General features: G+C 50.2%; 1 protein-coding gene across 1 annotated transcript in view; it reads right to left on the reverse strand.

Annotated features, from left to right (window-relative positions):
* LOC115648684 (disintegrin and metalloproteinase domain-containing protein 20-like) overlaps positions 1-21,870 on the reverse strand; it is a 153,517-nt gene that overhangs the window by 84,591 nt on the left and 47,056 nt on the right. The window contains exon 11 of the mRNA XM_030556663.1: positions 7,823-7,980. Coding sequence (XP_030412523.1) covers positions 7,823-7,980 — 158 coding nt within the window. The remainder of the gene's footprint in view (positions 1-7,822; positions 7,981-21,870) is intronic.

A 21,870-nucleotide genomic window follows, 5' to 3' on the forward strand; every position in this document is an offset into this window, starting at 1 on the left:
AAGGAGCTGCAGATAGGCCGAATGGAAGCACTGTGAACTGGTAATGAGAATGATTCATTACAAATCTGAGGAACTTTCTGTGTTCTTGGTATATCGACACATGAAAGTGGGCATCTCTTAAACTGAGGACGGTGTACTGGTCTCCAGCACCCCGAGAGGAAATAATGCATGTCAAGGTTACCATGTGAAACTTGATTTTTTTAGATAGTTGTTGAACTGAGACAGGTTTGAAATAGGTGAGAGTCCTCTCTTGGTTTTGGGGATTAGGAAATAATGGGAGTAGAAAACCTTCCCTTTTAAATTTTGTGGCACCTCCTCTATGGTTCCTACTTGAAAGAGAGATTGAACCTCCTGGACCAGAAGCGGAGTGCCTGAAGAGGGACAGGAAGGGAGGGTAAGTAGGAGGGATAGAAATAATTTGTAGGGTGTACTCGACTACTGTCATGCTCAATGCCCAACGATGCATGGTAATATGGGACCAAGCACTGAGGAAATAGGAAAGACAGTTTGCAAATAAAGGAAAAAGAGAGTGAGTCTGGCATCCTGGGAACTGGCATTGAAGCAGAGGTAGGAGGAGGAGGTGATTTACACTTAAAACTTCTTTCTCTCCTGGTCTTGTTGTTGAGGGGTTGTTGAGTCCACTGCTCAAAAAAGCTTCAGGACCAGACTTCAAAGAGAAACTGCTGAGCTTCAGTTCATCTGCAAATTTGACACCATTGGCTCAGGATTAAACAAAGACTGTGAATGGCTTGCCAATTACAAAACCAGTTTCTCCTCCCTTGGTTTTCACACCTCAACTGCTAGAACAGGGCCTCATCCTCCCTGATTGAACTACCTCATTATCTCTAGCTTGCCTGCATATATATACCTGCCCCTGGAAATTTCCACTACATGCATCTGACGAAGTGGGTATTCACCCACGAAAGCTCATGCTCCAAAACGTCTGTTAATCTATAAGGTGCCACAGGATTCTTTGCTGCCTTGAGCCTAGTAAGCGCTCATGAGAAGGGTCCCTGAAGAGGGACCGTGAAGGGGGTAGGTACGTAAAATTGATAGAGTACCCGGTTAGAAAGATTGGTAGGACACATCAGTCTGATGTTATGTGTTCCCAGGCTCTGTAGAATGCTGCCAATCAGTGGACAAATGGGTATAGAACAATGGTTGGCTGTGTCAATTGAGGGGAGTGGTCTAACAGTGCCTTGACCTGCCCATCAGAAGTGGTGCTTAGACATAGAGAGCTGTAATGAAGGTTGTGGGCCACGTGGTTTGCATTTAGGGAATTTCCCTTTCTTTGCAGCTCTTGGTGGCACTGAGTTTGGTACTGAGATGTCTGTGGTCTGTGCTGGGATTGGGGACTAAGTCATCTCTTTTGTCTTAGTGCAGAGATACCCAGTGACCTCAGAGTAACCCTGGACTCTTTTAGGGTGTGAAGGGAGGCATCAGTCTTCCCGGCGAAGAGCTTCATACCAGCAAAGGAAATGGACCTAGCTGCCATTTTGACCACGTTGAGGGGAGATTGCAGTGACGTCTTAGCTACTAATTGACCCTCCTGGATAATGGCCTTGAATGAGTCTCAATGTGCTTCTGGCATCTTTTCAATAAAGTCATTCAGCTTCAAGTAACTTATGTAATTGTATTTCGCTGTGAGGGCCTGGTAATTGGCAATAAAAAATTGTAGTGTGCCTGAGGAGAACACTTTTCTACTGAATAAATCAAGGCACTTCACAGAATCAGAGAATATCAGGGTTGCAAGGGACCTCAGGAGGTCATATTGTCCAACCCCCTGCTCAAAGCAGGACCAATTCCCAACTAAATCACCCCAGCCAGGGCTTTTTCAAGCCTGATCTTAAAAACCTATAAGGAAGGCGATTCCACCACCTCCCTAGGTAACCCATTTCAGTGCTTCACCACCCTCCTAGTGAAATAGCTGTTCCCAATATCCAGCCTAAACCTCCCCCACTGCAACTTGAGACCATTACTCCTTGTTCTATCATCTGCTACCACTGAGAACAGTCTAGATCCATCCTCTTTGGAATCACCTTTCAGGTAGTTGAAAGCAGTTATTAAATCCCCCCTCATTCTTCTCTTCTGCAGACTAAACAATCCCAGTTCCCTCAGCCTCTCCTCATAAATCATGTGCTCCAGCACCCTAATCATTTTTGTTGCTCTCTGCTGGACTCTTTTCAATTTTTCCACATCCTTCTTGTAGTGTGGGGCCCAAAACTGGACACAATACTTCAGATGAGGCCTCATCAATGTTGAATAGAGGGGAATGATTACGTCCCTCGATCAGCTGGCAATGTCCCTACTTATACAGCCCAAAATGCCATTAGCCTTCTTGGCAACAAGCGCACACTCACTGTTGACTCATATCCAGCTTCTCATCCACTGTAACCCCTAGGTCCTTTTCTGCAGAACTGCTGCCTAGCCATTTGGTCCCTAGGCAGTAGCAGTGCATGGGATTCTTCCATCCTAAGTGCAGGACTCTGCACTTGTCCTTGTTGAACCTCATCAGATTTCTTTTGGCCCAATCCTCTAATTTGTCTAGGTCCCTCTATATCCTATTTCTACTCTCCAGCGTATCTACCACTCCTCCCAGTTTAGCATCATCTGCAAAATTGCTGAGGGTGAAGTCCATGCCACCTTCCAGATCATTAATGAAGATATTGAACAAAACCAACCCCAGGACCAACCCTTGGGGCATTCTGCTTGATACCAGCTGACAACTAGACATGAAGCCATTGATCACTACCCATTGAGCCCAGCGATCTAGCCAGCTTTCTATCCACCTTATAGTATCAAAAGCTTTGCTAAAGTCAAGGAATAACACATCCACTGCTTTTCCCTCAACTACAGAGCCAGTTATCTCATCATAGAAGGCAATTAGGTTAGTCAGGCATGACTTGCCCTTGATGAATCCATGCTGACTGTTCCTGATCACTTTCCTCTCCTCTAAGTGCTTCAAAATTGATTCCTTGAGGACCTGCTCCATGATTTTTCCAGGAACTGAGGTGAGGCTGACTGGCCTGTAGTTCTGTCTGTTGTAGGCAGAAGCCCTTGACTGGTGTCTCGGCTGTGAGAGTTGACAGGGTCCATCATGATGGAGTTGGGTGGCAGGTGGGGGAATAGGAATTCTGATTACTTGGTGGGGACATAGTATTTTTTGTCCGCTCGCTTGCAGGTTAGGGCCACTGATGCTGGGTTTGCCACACAGTCTTTGCCAAGTCTAAAATGGCCTCATTAATCGGAAGAGTGATCTTTGAGGAGGCTGGAGAATGAAGAATATCAAGGGTTTGATGGTGGGTATCCTTGACTTTGACCATTGGCCTGCTAAACCCAGGGTTGTGAGTTCAATCCTTGAGGAGGCCATTTAGGGATCTGGGGCAAAAATCTGTCAGGGGATTGGTCTTGCCTTGAGCAGGGGATTGGACTAGATGACCTTCTGAGGTCCCTTCCAAACCTATGTTTCTATGAATCTAGAGAGTGTCTGACACCTTTTTTGCCAGTTCCAGGAAGAGACAAAAGTCGTTCACCAAAGATGGTGGGGAAGCCATGACGGCTTCATCTGGAGAGGAGGAGGATATGGTTCTTGAAGTCACTTCCTCATCAGTATTGGCTTCCTGTTCCTCTAAATTGTGAGATGGTTCCACAGCCCTTGATGGTGCAGTCCAGGGATGTGCCTCAAGGGTTCTTGGGCGAGGCTCAGAGCTCGAGGCTTGCTGGCAGTGCGCTGCCCAAGATTCCTAATATGGCTATTGGAATGGTGATGGAATAGAGCCTGGTGGTGGTGCCCATGTGTTGCCATACCAGGATGGTGGTGGTGGAGCCATCTGTGGGTATATCCTTGGGGTCTGTTGGTAGTGAGCACCATAAAGAGGAGGGAGGAGTTACAACACTACCTCCTCAGGATAACTGTCTGAACCCTTGGTAGAGAGAAGAGGGGCATGGCATGGCATGGCATGGCAGTGGGGCTAATTCCAGTGCTTGGTAGAGGCTTGGTGCAGAGGTCTTGGTTACTGAGAGGAGGGGACTCGGGTGCACCCGGCATGCAGATGTTTCTTGAATGGCAGACATACGCCTTTACCAATCATCCCGGCATTGGTGGTGGTGCTGGGGGGATGAGGATCTTGTCCACACCAGTCGCTCCTATGCTGGGTGAACCATTGCTGGTGGTATTGATGTGGATTTGTGTACCAGGAACGTCTTTTTAAAGGAGTGCTTACTCCTGTCCTTCAGTGCTGATTGCTCAGTGCCTGTGCCCATCAAATCCATGGACTTGTCAGTGGTACCAGTTGCTGTCGGTTTCCATGAGCCATAGGAGTCAGAATGAGATGGCTTCATTGCCAAAGATACCAAGTAAGATGGTGAGCGCTTGCAGCTATCTTATGACTCACTATGGGGGCTTCCTGCTCTTTTTTTAGATGATTTTTGAGAGATCTCCACAGCCTACTTCTTCAATCCTCAGTCCTTAGATGTAGAAGGCTGTATAGAAGACTCACGTCAGCCAGGCAACTGGTGTTTTAGCTGCCTCCATGAAGATAATCTTCTGGGAAAGCTCTCTCTCTTTGCAGCATCTTGGCCAGAGTTGTTGGCAAAGACCACACTTCTATTGTATGTGGCCTTCCCTAAGGCAGCGAATGCAATGATTGCACTTATCTGCAATTGGAATCACCTCTTTACAAGTGAAGCACTTTTTGAAGCCCAGAAAAGGGGGCATACCGTGTTGGGGGAAAGGATCCCCAATGGGGAAGAAAACATGCGAGGAAAAATAAAGTTTCTTTTTCTTTTTAAGGGGAAAAACTGCAACTATAACTATAACTAGGAGACTAACTAACATAGGTATGTAGATTAAGGCAGCAGTCTTAATAGACTGCTAATGGCTCTGTCTCTAGCCAGAGGTGGTTGAGAAGGAACTCAGGAGGGCTAGCCTATGCACATGGGCTAGCCTTGTGGTGCTGCACAAGGAGGGACAGTGCATGTGCGAGCCCAATGGACACTGCTACTGAAGTTCTCCGATTAGCAGTGCAGGGATGCAAGCACACCTACAGTGGAGCACCCATAGGGATACTACTTGAAGAAGAACAGGTGTGGCCAGTGGATAGGTGCCACTTCCCTTTCTGAGGTAAATGAATTGGAGTGCCTGGAATACAATCTTAAATGGGGGGGAAGCCCCATGGTTTCCAAAGAGCCCACTGGACAGGTGTAGGCCCCCAGTGAATTCCTTACCAACCACTCAATGGTACTCCCATGAGTGGATCCATGGAAGAGTGGAAATGGCAGAAGAAGAAGCAGTGACAGTGGCTCAGAGGACGAAAAACATAGGATTGAACCTCTGACTCAGAAGACGACTCTTCTCCTTCTGTTCACCATGGAGGTACAGTTTCAGATAACGCCAGAGACTGGTGCTTGAGATGGAGAGGCCCACAGAGAAGTGAGCATTGCAGGTTCCCTCTTCGACAGTACTGAAGGGCAAGCTATCAGGCATACATGAGGCTGGTACAATACTGAGTATAGTAGCGACCCTGCCAGTTGTCCTGTGTGTGCCAGCATCGATAGTGTCAACTCTTGTATTGCTGGCAATACCAGCACTAACAGGGTTAGGATGTTCTGGGCAGCCACAAATGCCTCTGGCGGGTCGCTATCAGGATAGTGTCATTGTGGTGCCACAGATGTGGAAGGAGATCCTTCTGTCTCTCGACTAGATGAAAACTGCCTACACACTGAAGTCAGCAGCGTATTATTCTTCAGTCTCAGAAGAGCTTGGACTACAGTCTACTCTTATCCCCATGCCTAGCAGACTTCAGTGCCTGAGATCTCTCCCTTTTGGCTGTCTGCTTCTTGTGCCTCTTCTTAAGCACTGGGGATGGCGAGCAGTGTCAGGACTCAGGTATGGCAGGAGACACACTCCTTATTGGCATTGAGGCACACGGTCCTGAGTCTGACTAATGTGGCTCAGATGGAGAGCTAAAGAACTCTTCAATGAGCATAAACTTTAGCCTGGCTTCATGATCTTTCTTCATGTGAGGCTTAAAGTCTGCACATTTGGCAACACTCTATGATATGAGCTTCCTCAAGGCACTTCAAGCAAGTTGAGTGCAGGTCGCTCATGGGCATAGCCTTATTGCAGGAAACACAGGGCTTGAAGCTGGGTGATCAAGGCATCCCACAGTACTGAGTTGATTGAAATCCTGAGATGGTAAAAAAAAATCTAACTAACTAAATACTAATAACCTTAACACTAATTATTTACAAAACAAGAGAACATGGTCCACTGGGAGAACTTTCAAATGCAAAAAGAGCAGTTCCAGTGACTGTCACAGGGCGTAAGATGGGACTGAGGAGGATTGGGTGGGTCTTTTGTACTCATGCCACTATTGCGCATCAGCAGAGGGCACTCAAGCCACCCCAATGGGTATCACTGAGGGAAAAAAATTTCTGGCAACTGTGCGCGGGATATGCACTCACCAAGAGTGGAATGCACATGTGCAATCACTCAAAAGAAGAATTAACATTTAACATACACTTAATCTATTTATGTTAGCGACCGCTTAACTATTTGCAAGTGACAATAGATGAAAAAGAGACCTGAAAGAACCAGGGCTCGAAGGAACACAGGGTACTCCAACTCCATCACAACCAGAGAGAAGGAACTGAGAGGGAGTTGGAGAAGCCTTGTCCTTTATATCCTTCAGGTGAGAGCACAAGGACACAGCACATATTTGCAATCTCAGTGGTAATGATTGCAACAATCTTCAACTTGTTCACTGGTCACAATACACCTACAATGAAAGGTATACATCTGCAATCACTTGAAGGAGAACCACTGCTGCAAAGTACTACGAGCCAGTAAAAGGAGAGTAGGGCCCATAATCCCTTGGCATTCTTGGGTTTCAACCTGAACTCAAAAAGTAATCTGCAAAGCAATTGATGGTAGGTCAAAAGTGGAAAAAGGAGCCAAAGAGAGAGAGAGAGAAACACAAAGGAAAAATATCATATGTACAAAAAAGACTTCTGAATTTAATTGATTCTTCAAAGGCAGGAAGCCTAACAGCCATGTCAAAAGGAAGGGCAGAGAAGTCAGTGACTGAACATAAGAACATTTTCAACTGGTATTCTGTGCCTCTTACATGATATGAAATGTAGGTGAAGGACCATCCTGTCTCATGTGCACCATGGGCAACCAGTTCATACAAATAAAACCACAGCCCCCTAATTCTCCAATGACTGTGATAGGGTGTACAGACCCCACTGATGAGGAAGGTGCCAGAGATGCTGAGAAGGAAGGGCTAGCCCCACACCGCTGGTCTTGCCAATCATATATGGTAGGGAGGAGATCTTTGAAATGGAGGAAACTGCAGTCAGCTGGAGAGGGAAGAGCAAGATTACCCTAAGCTGGAGCCACAGGGGGAACTCACTGGGAGACCTTCTCCCCGACCTGTGGGCAGTACAGCAAACACCCATGGTAAGCTGGACAGAGTAAGCCTGACTCAGCAGCCCAGCCTGAGAGATTTCTTAAAACCCACTACATAGGTCCTCTATTGTTGGCAGCACTGTGGACCTTGTCTCCCTCCATAAGAGGCCTTGGGAAGGGGAAACTCTTGAGTCCATTGCGGTACTTAACTTTCCTTTTGATTCCACCATCCAGAAAGACGCAAGAAGCACCTCCTTGGAAAACCTAAGGAACTGGGGCCTGTAATGGAGTCACCCAGTGTAAATAACCATCCCACCATCTGGGAGAGAAAGCTTAGGAGACTCCTTTACTATGAGCTTATCAAAAGACATAATTATTGTATTATAAACTTTAAAACCAAGCATTACTCACGAGGCATGTGACCACATCACGCATTTTCCTCCTCCGGGGCATCTGCAGACACAGCCTCTAGCTGTATTTCTCTTAGAATTATCATGAGGAAAGCCAAGAGAATGGCCCATCTCATGTGCAACACTGATTGCATCATAAAGCACTGATTTAGATCTTGCCTGTACACAGTTAGACAAACACCAAGACAAGGAATTATGAATTACATACGAACATAAAAAGCCAAATTTTAAGAGCTGTGTGACTGCATGAACACACTGGATAATATAATTTGCAAACATATATCTAGAACACGTCAGAATCCCACAAGAGAACTTTCAGAGTGAAGGAATAATTTCTGCCCTCTTAAGAGCATTTTAAGAAGTGGGAAAAAATGAAGCACTCACAAGTGATATGTCTAGCTCTGCCAAGGTCCCCAAGCCATAGAATTTTACCTAATAATTCCTACATCTATTCCATAAACTTCTGGTTGTGCTAAAGCATTTCTTTTATAAGGACATCAGTTCCTGCTTTAAGGTGAGAGATTTAAAAAGCAGGTTTTTCAGACTGAATCACACAGAAAGAACTTTGTCATAATGGAGCACTGATATCAATTTCAGATAAGATAAGAGTAGGTAAATAACTTTCACCTATTGCTTCCATATCTTGGTTGTAGGGAGTCCACATTTTTTAATACTTCTAAATAATTGCACAGGATACAGACCTATGGGATTCTTGACTTCATACTGGTGAGAGTAAGGACTAAGGCAGAAAATATGGTTTAATTCCCCCTCACTTTGGAGAGTACCTGCATATTTATTTGTAAAAATGATCAAGTGGCACAGTGTTCCCTACAAAAGCTATTATAACAAAACCTAAGCTGTGGGTGCATCAACTGGGGAAATAGATCTCCAGCTAAGGCACTTCAAGTTCAATTCATTCAATCCACTTCCAGGGTATATCACAGTTCCGTAATTACTGACCCTTTTCAGTGGGGGCGGAGAACCCAGGACTGCCTGCTACTCTGGATCCTAACCCACGGACACTAGAAGTAGCAGCCACCTGCTGCATCCCTGTATTAATTGCTGCATTTCCCTGGACCACTTCTCCATGGCCTCCCAGTTCCTTTCCTTCACCCTTAGCTCAGGCTGAAGTCTTTCTTAAGTCTCAGCAGCCAGCCAGGAGCTCCTTCTTGCTCCCCCTGTCCCTGCCAGTAACTGCTCTGTCCCTGGTATTGCAGTTCCTTCAGCCAGCCAGGATCACTGGGTTTGCTCCTCTGGCTCCAGGCAGCAATTGACTAACTAAAAGGACCACAAGGTCTCCAGCAGTGAACCTCAGGGCCTGTACACCCCATCACAATGATGATATAATACCTTGTCTGACAAAGTTTGCAGATGACATATTGGTGGGGAAGTAAATAATGAGGGAGACAGATTACTGTTACAAATAGATCTGAACCACCTGATTAAATGATCACAATCCAACAAAATGTGTTTTAATACAGGCAAATGTAAGATAGCACATCTGAGAAAGATGAACAAAATGCATGCTATACATACAGGATGGAAGACACCATCTCGGAAAGCAGTGATTAAGGGAAGGCCTGGAGATCATCAAAGCTAATTCCCTCAATGTGAACAGTCAGTGCATGGTATGGCAAAAAGGGCTAATGCAATCCGTGAACGTATGAAAAGAAGAATATCAAATACAACTCGGAAAGTGGTCTTGTCTCTGTACACAGGATTGGTAAGACTGCTACTGGAATATTGTCTCCAGTTCTACTTCCACACTTCAAGAAAGTTGTGGAAACACTGGAAAGAGTTTTGTGGAGGGCCACAAAAATGATCCAGAGGCTGGGGAAAAAAAACAGATACTAACCGTTGTTCTTTGAGATGTGATGCTCATGTCCATTCCACGTTAGGTGTGTGTGCACCACGTGCACAGTTGATGGAGGTTTTTCCCTCAGTGGTATCTGTTGGGCCAGCTCTATTACCTTCTGGTGCCATGCGCTCATGCGTGCATATGAGGGGCCTAGCCAGCTCTGCATCTTCTCAGTTCCTTCTTGCCGGCTAATTCTGAGCGAGGGACAGGAGAATGTGTTGTGGAATGGACATGAGTGAAACATCTTGAAGAACAACATACAGAAAGATTAATAACCGTTTTTTTCTTCCTCGAGTGCTTGCTCATTTCCATGCCATATTAGGTGACTCACAAGTGGTACCTTAGGATGTGGGCTCAGAGTCGATAGATATGCAGATTGCAACAATGCTCTACCAAACCAGGCATCATCTCTAGCTTGCTGGGTGATGGCATAATGGGATGAAAAACTATGCACCAAAGACCAAGCTCTCCCTCTAGAAATATCCAGAAATGCTGCTGAGGAAGCTTGAGCTCTGGTTGAGTGGGTGGTCATGATGGCAGGAGTTGGGGCACCCACCTGCTCATATTATGTGTGAATGCAGGATACGATCCAGGATGAAATTCTTTGGGCTGAAATTGACAGACCTTTCATCCCATTTGCTATTGCCACAAATAACTGCGTGGACTTACAGAATCATTTGGTCCTTTTGGTATTGAAGGCCAGGGAACGTCTAACATCCTGCATGTGGAAATACTGCTGCTCCCTATTCCTGTGTGGTTTCAGGAAGAATACTGACATGAAGATAGCCTGATTACTACGGAACTGAATCCACCTTAAGGAGGACTGCGGGGAAAGAGTGAAGTTGCATCTTGTGCTTAAAGAACACCACATATGGGGGTTCTGACATTAGACCTCTGGATCAACTGGACCCTCCTTGCTGAAGTCATTGCTACCAGGAAGGCAACTTTCCAGGAAAGATATGACAAAGGGCATGATGCCAGTGACTCAGGGCCTATGAGTCTCAACAGGACAAGACTTAGGTTCCACAGTGGAATGGATTTGTGAATCTGCAGTATAGTCTCTCTTAAGTCCTTGAGGAAGCAAATGGACATTTTGTGAAGAAAAACCCGACATACCATCCACTGGAGGGTGGAAAGTAGAAATGGCTGCTAGGTGTACCTAAATGGACAAAATGGCTAGGCCCTTCTGTTTCAGATGAAGAAGATACTCCAGCATGGACTGGAGAAGTGACCTAGCAGGTGAGAGGCCTCACTGGAATTACATGGAGAAACACTTCCACTTGGCAAGGTAATTTGATCAAGTAAATGGTTTCCTACTATCTTGCAATACCTGGTGGACTTGCACCAAACAGGCCACCTCCACTGTGTTTATCCATGGAGTTTCTAGGCAGTCAGGTGGAGGGCCTTGAGGTTTGGGTGGAGCAATCGGCTGCGATATTGTGAGATCAGGTCTGTGAGGAGAGGAACCATCATCAGGGTTGCTACTGACAGGTGCAATAACATGGTGAATCAGTGCTGGCATGGGGCTATAAAAATAACCTATAGTCTACCTTGCTTGACTTTGAGTAAGACTTTGTTCATGAGAGAAATGGGAGGAAATGCATAGAACAGGTGGTTTTCCAAGGTGAGCAGAAAGACATTTGAGAGCAAGCCCAGGCTGTGCCTGCATAGAGAGCAAAACAGCTGACACTTCCTGTTCTGCTTGGTTGAGCACAAGTCTATGAGGGGAGTCCCCCATGACTGGAAGATGGTCATGGCTATATTGGGACAAAGAAACCACTCATGGTGAGAGGAGAAAGGTCTGCTGAGGGGAACTGCCACATTGATCCAGGCTCCCAGAAAGAGAGAAGCTACAAGTTGGATCAAGTGCTTCCCTCACAATTCCCACAAGTGAATAGCCTCTTGTCATAGAGGGGAAGAGCGTGCCCCTCTGTGCCTGTCTATGTAAAACATAGCTATGTGTTGTTCTTAGGGACTTGCACAACCTTGCCTGCAATCTGGAGTAAAGCACCTGGAATGCTAGGCGGACCGCTCTCAGCTCTCTGACATTTATATGCAAGGAGAACGCCTCCTGGGACCATAGATGTTGAGTCCTGAGCTGCTCATGGTGAGTCCCCCAACCTAGCTCAAATGTATCCAAGATTGGGGATACTGATGCTTGGGAACTGATGAAGGGAATGCCAAAGCTAACCTCCCGGGGTCCCTCCACAAATCTAGAGAGGTGGGAACCTCAGCGGGAACTGTAAGCACTGAGTCCAAATCATGACGGTTTGGTGAGTATGCTGAGGCCAGCCATGCTTAAAGAGGTCTAAGGTGCAGTTTTGTGTGTTGTACCACATATGTGCATGCAGCCATATGACCCAATTGTCTGAGGCAGAAATTGGCTGTCGTGATGGGGTGGGCCTTGACTTGCTATATTAGGGATGGCATTCATAGATTCTAGGGTTGGAAGGGATTCTAGGGCTTTTTTCTAATGTCCAACCTAAACCTCCCTTGCTGCAGTTTAAGCCCATTGCTTCTTGTTCTATCATTAGAGGCTAAGATGAACAAGTTTTCTCCTTCCTCCTTATGACACCCTTTTAGATACCTGAAAACTGCTATCATGTCCCCTATCAGTCTTCTCTTTTCCAAACTAAACAAGCCCAATTATTTCAGCCTTCCTTATAGGTCATGTTCTCTAGACCTTTAATCATTCTTGTTGCTCTTCTCTGGACCCTCTCCAATTTCTCCACATCTTTCTTGAAATGTGGTGCCCAGAACTGGACACAATACTCCAGTTGAGGCCTAACCAGAGCAGAGTAGAGCGGAGAATGACTTCTCATGTCTTGCTCACAACACACCTGTTAATACATCCCAGAATCATGTTTGCTTTTTTGGCAACAGCATCACACTGTTGACTCATATTTAGCTTGTAGTCCACTATAACCCCTAGATCCCTTTCTGCTGTACTCCTTCCTAGACAGTCTCTTTCCATTCTGTATGTGTGAAACTGATTGTTCCGTCCTAAGTGGAGCACTTTGCATTTATCTTTATTAAACTTCATCCTGTTTACCTCAGACCATTTCTCCAATTTGTCCAGATCATTTTGAATTACGACCCATCCTCCAAAGCACTTGCAGTCTCTCCCAGTTTGGTATCATCTGCAAACTTAATAAGTGTACTTTCTATGCCAATATCTAAGTCATTGAAGAAGATATTGAACAGAGCCGTTCCCATTTGCCAGGCACTGCCTGGACACAAGCCTCTGGGAGAAAGGCTCTGACTCAGGTGCAATCAAGCAGCATACTTATAAACTCTACCCTCTGAACAGGGATGAGTGTTGACTTCTGTTCATTTGTTAGCATGCCGAGTGCTTGGAATGTAGATTGTACCAGATGGATGCTGGCTCTCATATGGGCCTCGGATGAGCCTATGATCAGCCAGTTGTCGTGGTAAGGGTAGACTCACACCCTTTGCCTTCTCAGGAAGGCCACCGCTATAGCCATGCATTTCGTGAATACCTGAAGGGCTGCCAACAGGCCAAAGGGGACGACAGCAAACTGGTAGTGGGTTTGGTTCACAATGAACCTGAGAAATCTTCTGTGGTCCTGAAATACGGAGATGTGAAAATAGGTGCCTTTTAAGTCAAGGACAGTGTACCAGTTTCCTGGATCCAGGGAGGGAATAATGGAGGGCAGGGAGACCATGCAGAAAAGACGGTTACTCACCTTTGTAACTGTTGTTCTTCAAGATGTGTTGCTCACATCCATTCCAGTTAGGTGTGCGCGCCGTGCGTGCATGCTCGTCGGAAACTTTTTACCCTAGCAACTCCAGTGGGCCGGCAGGTCGCCCCCTAGAGTGGCGCCGCCATGGCACCCGATATATACCCCTGCCGGCCCACCCGCTCCTCAGTTCCTTCTTGCCGGCTACTCCGACAGTGGGGAAGGAGGGCGAGTGTGGAATGGATGTGAGCAACACATCTCGAAGAACAACAGTTACAAAGGTGAGTAACCATCTTTTCTTCTTCGAGTGATTGCTCACATCCATTCCAGTTAGGTGAATCCCAAGCCATACCTAGGCGATGGGGTCGGAGTGAGAAGTCGCGGCATGGAGCACTGCAGATCCAAAGGCCGCGTCCTCTCTTGACTGCTGGACCAGGGCGTAGTGGGAAGCAAAGGTGTGGACCGATGACCAGGTCGCTGCCCGACAGATTTCCTGGATGGGCACACGGGCGAGGAAAGCCAGCGACGACGCCTGCGCCCTGGTAGAATGCGCAGTCACACGGCCCGTAGGAACGTGGGCCAGCTCATAGCAGGTCCCGATACAGGATGTTACCCATGAGGATAACCTCTGCGAGGAAATGGGAAGCCCCTTCATGCGGTCCGCTACTGCCACGAAAAGCTGGGGGGATTTGCGGAACGGTTTGGTCCTCTTCACATAGAACGCGAGAGCCCTACGGACATCAAGTGAGTGGAGTTGTTGCTCCCTGCCTGAAGAATGAGGTTTTGGGAAAAAAAATGGGAGGAATATCTCTTGGTTGACGTGGAAGGCTGAGACCACCTTGGGGAGAAAGGCAGGGTGTGGCCTCAGCTGCACCTTATCTTTATGGAAGACTGTATACGGGGGGTCTACCATGAGAGCCCGGAGTTCCGACACCCGTCTAGCTGAGGTAATAGCTACTAGAGAGGCACTCTTCCAAGAAAGATAGAGTAGGGAGCAAGTAGCTAACGGCTCGAAGGGGGGCCCCATGAGCCGAGACAACACCAGGTTAAGATCCCAGGTCGGGGCAGGGAGTCGGACGTTAGGGTATAGACGTTCCAGCCCCTTCAGGAATCTAGTCACCGTCGGGTGAGAAAAAACGGAGCGGCCATCCCCACCCGGGTGAAAGGTGAAGATAGCCGCCAGGTGGACCCGCAGGGACAATATCGCCAGGCCCTGTTGTTTGAGGGACCAAATATAGTCCAAAATATTGGCCACCGAAACTTCCATCGGGAGGAGACCTTTCTCCACGCACCAACAGGAGAAACGCTTCCACTTGGCCGAGTATGTCGCTCTAGTGGAAGGCTTCCTGCTGCCCAAGAGTACCTCACGTACCGGGGTGGAGCAGCGCAACTCAGAACTGGTCAGCCATGCAGGAGCCACGCTGCTAGGTGCAGCGACTGGAGGTCCGGGTGACAGAGAGTTCCGTGGTCCTGGGTGATCAGGTCCGGGTGAAGGGGCAGGGGAACAGGGTCGGCTATGGCCAGGTCCAGCAACATGGGGTACCAATGCTGTCTGGGCCACGCCGGGGCTACCATGATCACGCGGGCCCTGTCCCTGCGCACCTTCAGAAGGACCCTGTGGACCAGCGGGAACGGGGGGAACGCGTAGAACAAGTGGGTCATCCACGGAATAAGGAAGGCGTCCGCTATAGACCCGGGTTCCCGGCCCTGAAAAGAGCAGAACGCCTGGCATTTCTTGTTCCTCCCGGACGCGAAGAGGTCCACACGGGGACAACCCCACCTCTGGAAGATCGAGAGGGCGACGTCCGGGCGAAGGGACCACTCGTGCGAGAGGAAGGATCTGCTCAGGCGGTCCGCCAGCGTGTTCCGTACTCCGGGGAGGAAGGAAGCCGTGAGGTGAATGGAGTGGGCTATACAAAAGTCCCAGAGTCGCATCGCCTCGTGACATAGGGGAGAGGATCTGGTGCCGCCCTGCTTGTTGATATAGTACATGGTCGTCGTGTTGTCGGTAAATACCGCGACATAACGACCCTGAAGCTGGTGACGGAACGTTTGACAAGCAAGGCGGACCGCTCTCAACTCCCGCATGTTGATGTGCAGCTTCACTTCCTGTGGGGACCACAGGCCCTGTGTTCTCAGGGTTCCCAGGTGGGCCCCCCAGCCGAGATCTGAGGCATCCGTCATTAGGGACACTGAGGGCTGGGATGGGTGGAATGGGAGCCCCGCACACACTACGGACTGGTCTAGCCACCAGCTGAGAGAATCCAACACCCCCTGGGGGATTGTGATCAGCATGTCCAGTGGTTGCCTTGCCGGCCGGTAATGTGCGATGAGCCACGACTGGAGGGGCCTCATGCGGAGCCGAGCGTATCCGGTCACAAATGTGCATGCTGCCATATGGCCTAACAGGGTTAGACATGTCCGTATCGATGTCAAGGGGGCTGCCCGCAAGCGCTGAACGATCGCCGACAACGCCTGGAACCTTGGCAACGGCAGAAGGGCCCTGGCCACGGTGGAGTCCAGGACGGCCCCAATGAACTCCACCCTCTGCGAGGGGAGCAGGGTGGACTTGTCCACGTTGATCATGAGGCCCAAGGTAGCAAACAGGCCGGTGATCCTGCGGATGTGGCTGCAAACCTGTAGCTCCGACGTGCCCCGAATTAACCAATCGTCTAGGTAAGGGAACACGTGGATATGACTGCGCCGAAGATGTGCCACAACGATGGCCATGCATTTTGTGAATACCCTCGGAGCCGTAGAAAGGCCAAATGGAAGGACTGCAAATTGGTAGTGAAGGCGGCCCACCACGAATCGAAGGAATCGTCTGTGGTGTGGCCATATGGCAATATCAAAATAAGCATCCTGCATGTCGAGGGCGGCATACCAGTCTCCCGGATCTAGGGATGCAATAATGGTCCCCAGGGATACCATGCGGAACTTCAACTTTGCTAGGTACTTGTTGAGCTCTCGCAGGTCGAGGATAGGCCTGAGGCCTCCCTTGGCCTTGGGGATCAGAAAGTAGCGGGAATAAAACCCCTTGCCTTTCTCGTTTTCCGGAACCGCCTCTATAGCTCCTTTGTTGAGGAGCATCTGTACCTCCTGCTGAAGGAATTGCTCGTGAGAGGGGTCCCTGAAGAGGGACAAGGAAGGGGGGCGGGAGGGAGGAAATGATACAAACTGCAGGCGATATCCCGTCTGCACCATGCGTAAGACCCAGCGATCGGATGTTATCTGGGTCCACACCTGGAGGAAAAACGAAAGGCGGTTGGAAAACGGGGGGGAAGGATCCGTGGGGGAAACTGGTACTGCGCCCTTGGGCGCACCTTCAAAACGAAGGTTTGGGCCCAGGCGGGGGCTTGGAGGAGCTTTGATTCTGCCCCCCTTGGTTTCCCGACTGTCTGCGCCTTCCATTCCTGCCGCGGCGCCTATTAAGGTCCTGCTGCTGGCGGAACTGGGGGTATGGCCGACGCTGCTGCTGTTGTTGCGGCCGGAAGGGTCTGCGCTGCGTCCCAGGCGTGTGCATCCCAAGGGAGCGCATAATGACCCGATTGTCCTTAAGACTTTTCAGTCTGGGGTCTGTCTTTTCTGAGAACAGGCCCTGGCCTTCGAACGGGAGGTCCTGGATGGTGTATTGGAGCTCCGGTGGAAGGCCAGAAACCTGAAGCCAGGAGATGCGGCGCATCGTTACCCCCGAGGCGAGGGTACGGGCAACCGAGTCTGCAGCGTCCAAAGAGGCCTGCAACGAGGTTCGTGCAACCTTCTTGCCCTCGTCAAGAATCGCCGCGAATTTCTGACGAGCCTCTTGTGGCAGCAGCTCTTTAAACTTGTCCGCTGCCACCCATGAGTTAAAAGCGTAGCGGCTAAGAAGGGCTTGCTGATTGGAAACCCTGAGCTGAAGGGCCCCAGCCGAGTAGACCTTGCGGCCGAGGAGGTTCATACGCCTGGCCTCCTTGGATTTGGGGGCTGGGGCTTCCTGTCCATGACGCTCCCTCTCGTTCACCGACTGCACCACCAGGGAACATGGTGTCGGGTGAATGTGGAGGTACTCATAGCCCTTGGAGGGGGCCATGTACTTCCTTTCGACGCCCCTCGCCGTAAGGGGGATGGAGGCCGGTGACTGCCAGATTGTATTGGCGTTGGCCTGGATCGTCCTAATGAAGGGGAGGGCGACCCTGGTGGGAGCATCGGAGGAGAGGATGCTGACGACGGGGTCCTCGATCTCAGAGACCTCCTCGGCTTGCAGGCTCAGATTCTGTGCTACGCGCCTGAGGAGGTCCTGATGTGCCCTGAGATCTAGCGGAGGAGGGCTATTGGAGGAAGTGCCAGCCACCGCTTCGTCAGGAGAGGAGGATGAGGAGACCCCTGGCAAGAAAGTGTCCAGCGGGGGGTCCGCCTCAGCCCTCGTCTCTGGCTCAGGAGGAAGACCAGGGTCTTGCTGCTTCGATCCTTCCTCCCCATCCGGGGAGGGAGGGGGGCGGGACAACGATGCCTCCGGCACCCTGTGCTCTGCCGTTGCAGGCCTAGGAGGAAGCTGTTGGGGGCCCTGGGCTTGATGGTACGCCCAGGGTGTCCAGAACCCCCACTGCTGCGGACCCTGGTCCTGTTGCGGAGGGTCCTGGAAGAGAGCCGCTTGTCTGTCGTGCCCAGCGCATATATGCTGTCCGCCTGTGATGACACCGACGGCTGTCTGGAAGGCCATGGCGGGGCCGACCGCGGCTGGTAAGAGTCTCCGCGGTCCGGCACCGAAGATGTTCTCGGTGCCGGGGACCGGTACCGGGAGTCATACTGGCGCCGGGATCGGGACCGGGTTCTGTCTCGGTGCCGGGATCTGGACCGGTACCGGCCGCTGCTTCGGTGCCGGGACTGGGACCTGCCACCAACGCGGTGCCGGGAGGTCGACCGGGACCGGGACCTGCCACCAGCTCGGTGCCGGGAGGTCGACTGGTGCGCTGAACGACGGCGAGACTGGCTCCTAGAGTCCCGGTGTCGGTATCGGCGGCTGGAACCAGACTGTGACCGTCTGGAGGCCGATCGGTGCCGCGAGTACGACCGGTACCGTCGAGGGGAGCGGTGCCGGGACTGCGAGCGGCGGCGGGATCTCGAGCGACTGTGGCGTCGGGACCTCGATCGCGAGCGTGAGTCCCGAGATGGCGCCGTCATCATGGGTTTGCCCCTGGACGCTATCCACACAGGAGGTACCGGGGGTGGCGGCTGAGTTGACTCAGTCAGGGCAATGAGGTCCCGTGCCGAGGCGAAGGTCTCTGGAGTGGATGGGACCAATAGCTCAACCCCAGATCTTATGGGGGAGCTCGGCGGGACCGGACTCGACGGACCCACCGGGCCCGGAGTCGACGGTACCGGTGGCGCCGCGGCAGATGTCGATGCCGGGCGCTCCACTCGAGTCTGCGTGGCTGGAGTTGCAGACTTCGATGGTCTTGTTTCTGCACCCGGTGCCGGGGAAGGTCGGTGCCGGGGAGTCTATCCGGTGCCGGTGTAGAGATCACGGTCTGCGAAACTGCTGGGTCAAGTGCCGCTTCCATTAGGAGAGTCCTAAGTCTCTGGTCTCTCTCCTTCCTTGTTCTGGGCTTAAAAGCCTTGCAAATGCGGCACTTGTCCGACCTGTGCGATTCCCCCAGGCACTTTAGACACGCGTCGTGAGGGTCACTGGTCAGCATAGGCTTCTTACAGGCCGCACATTGCCTAAAGCCCGGCGAACCAGGCATGAGCCTGGTGCCGGGCGCCGGGAAGGGCTATGGCCCAAACCGGCTAACAACTACGTACAATATTATTTACACTATAAACTAAATAACTAACTATACTTAACCACTAACTAACAACAGTAGTAACAACGGTAGTAACAAGGAGAGCTAGGGACGTGGAGGACAGCAATGCCGCGCTCCACAGTTCCAACGACCGACACGGCGGTAAGAAGGAACTGAGGAGCGGGTGGGCCGGCAGGGGTATATATCGGGTGCCATGGCGGCGCCACTCTAGGGGGCGACCTGCCGGCCCACTGGAGTTGCTAGGGTAAAAAGTTTCCGACGAGCATGCACGCGCGGCACGCACACCTAACTGGAATGGATGTGAGCAATCACTCGAAGAAGAACTTAAATTTCTTGAGATAACTGCTGAGGAAATGCAGGTCTAGGATGGGTCTGAGACCTCCTTTGGCCTTTGGGATTAGGAAATAATGGGAGTAAAATCCTTTCCCTCTCAATCTCTGACGTATCTCCTCCACAGTCTCTACCCAGAAAAGAGGTTGCACCTCCTGGGCTAAAAGCTGCTTGTGAGAAGGGTTCCTGAAGAGGGATGGGGAAGGGAGATGGGATGGAGGGGTGGGAATAAACCATACTCAGTACCCAGTAGTCCAAGGTGATGAGGGACCACACTAGGCTGAAGCAGGAGAGATAGTTTGAAAACAAAAGGTGGACAGGATATGGTACAGGAACTGGTATAACGTCCTCAGGCGCCACATCAAAAGTTCTGCTTGGGGCCTTCCAAGTATCTGTGATGGCCTGTACTGAGGTTGAAGTGGGCAGGGGCAAATGTCTGCATTTATAACCCCTGTTTTGATTCTTAAACAGGTCCTGGCACGGTGGCAGAGCTGAAAAATGGACTGGTTGTTGAGGCCTGAAGTGTTTCCTCGAAGGCACTGGGACACATAGACTCAGGGACTTAAGGGTGGCTCTAGAAACTGTGATACAGCATAGCCAGAGGGCAGCAGGAGAGTGTTAGCAGGGAGCCTTATTCCCTGCAAGGGGAGGAAGGTTTGCTATAGATTAACTAGAGCACCTGAAGCCAATTAGAGCACCAGCAGTCAGTCATGTGATAAAAACCCCTGCTTCAGTCAGACAGTGTGGGAGTTGGAGCAGGAAGGTTTGGTTGGAGCAGAGAGCAGTTTGAAGGAGTTGGAGAAGAGAACAGTTCTGAAGAGAGACAAAAGGAAAGTTTGGAGGAGTGCTGCGGTGGGCTGAGAAATCCAAAAGAAACCCTAGGTAAGGGGCACCTGGCTTGTGTAGAAGGAGGGCAAGAAGCCCCTTCACAAGCTGAAGGGCAGGAGAGGGAAGTAGCCCAGGGGAAGGAACCGCTAGTTCAAGTGGTTCACCACAAACCTCAGGGCCCCTGGGTTGGGACCTGGAGAAGAGGGCGGGCCCAGGTCCCTCCTTCTTCACTCCCCTCCTCAAGGACACTAGTGGGGTAAAGCAATGGCGCCCTGAACCTTCCCCAAAGAAGAGAAAGCGCAAGACCCAGCATAACAATACCGGCAATTTGCCACAAAACCTTCACATCCATTTGTTTGGAGAAGAGCAAGAGTAAAACTTCACATCTGTTTGTTTGGAGAAGAGCAAAGTGCATTCAAATGAAAGGTTCTGGATGGACTGTTAGACCTCCATTGGTACACCCGAGGACTGGAGCCCAGAATATATATGCATGAGCACTGCAGAAGCCAGGATCCATCCTCCAAAAATGGTGGCCTGTGGGAAGGCCCTGGCCACAGACTTCCCTTCCTCCACCAAAGCAGAGAACTCCTATCTGCATTCCTAGGGAAGACAGTCTTTCAATTTCATTATCAACTTCCGGTCATTAAAATTGTATCTCCCCAGCAAAGCCTGCTGCTTGGAGCTTTGGAGCTGTAGACCTCCTGTAGAAGAAATCTTTCCTCCAAACAGTCTAGTCTCTTCATGTCCTTTGCTTTGGGAGTCACTCCTCGCTGTCTCTGTCTGTGTCTCTCATTGGCCACCAGGACAACCAGGAACCCTGAAGGGGGTGAGGGTACAAGTACTCATAGACTTGGGTGAGAAGAAAATACTTCTTTCTGGCACTTTTTGCAGTGGGAGGCAGGGAGGACATGGTTTGCCACAAGGTTTTAACTGGTATCATAATGGCCTCATTGAGAGAGAGGGCCACTTTCGATGGGACTGCAGTGGACAGAATATGAACCAGGCTTTGGGAGGATTCTTTGACTACCTCCAGTTTCAGCTCCTGGTAAGCTGCAAAGTCATCATGAGGGGAAGATACAGGCATCCCAGACACTGCCTCATCCAGGGAAGAGAAAGAAGAGGCCTATATTGGAAGGAGGTCCTGCTCCTCTCCTTCTGCACTGACTGGATCCCAGAGATCTAGGTCCTAAGGCTTGGTACTGGAGCCCAGGTCACCTGCTGGTCATAGGATGGGGGCATTCTTCCTTCCGAGACTACAGAGTAAGAGTGTCTGGAAGAAGGCCTTTGCATAGGGGTAAAACCCCACAGGTTCCAAAATGGCTGCTGTATCTGTATAAGCAAGTGCTTATTGTGCCAAGTACTCAGCAACACTCCTGCACCCAGGTCCATCAACTGGTTGGGCTGCCCAGTGGGGAACTGACAGCAGTTCCTCGAGTGGGAATACAATTCTACCTCCAAGTATGATGATAGCCTTCCTCCGGGGATCATGGAGGGGAGATATCCATCGGTGCCGGGGAATGGTGCTGAGGTGGAAATACCTGGGGTGAGG

Source organism: Gopherus evgoodei, chromosome 1 (genome assembly GCF_007399415.2).
Source record: "Gopherus evgoodei ecotype Sinaloan lineage chromosome 1, rGopEvg1_v1.p, whole genome shotgun sequence".
Lineage (NCBI taxonomy): Eukaryota > Metazoa > Chordata > Testudines > Testudinidae > Gopherus > Gopherus evgoodei.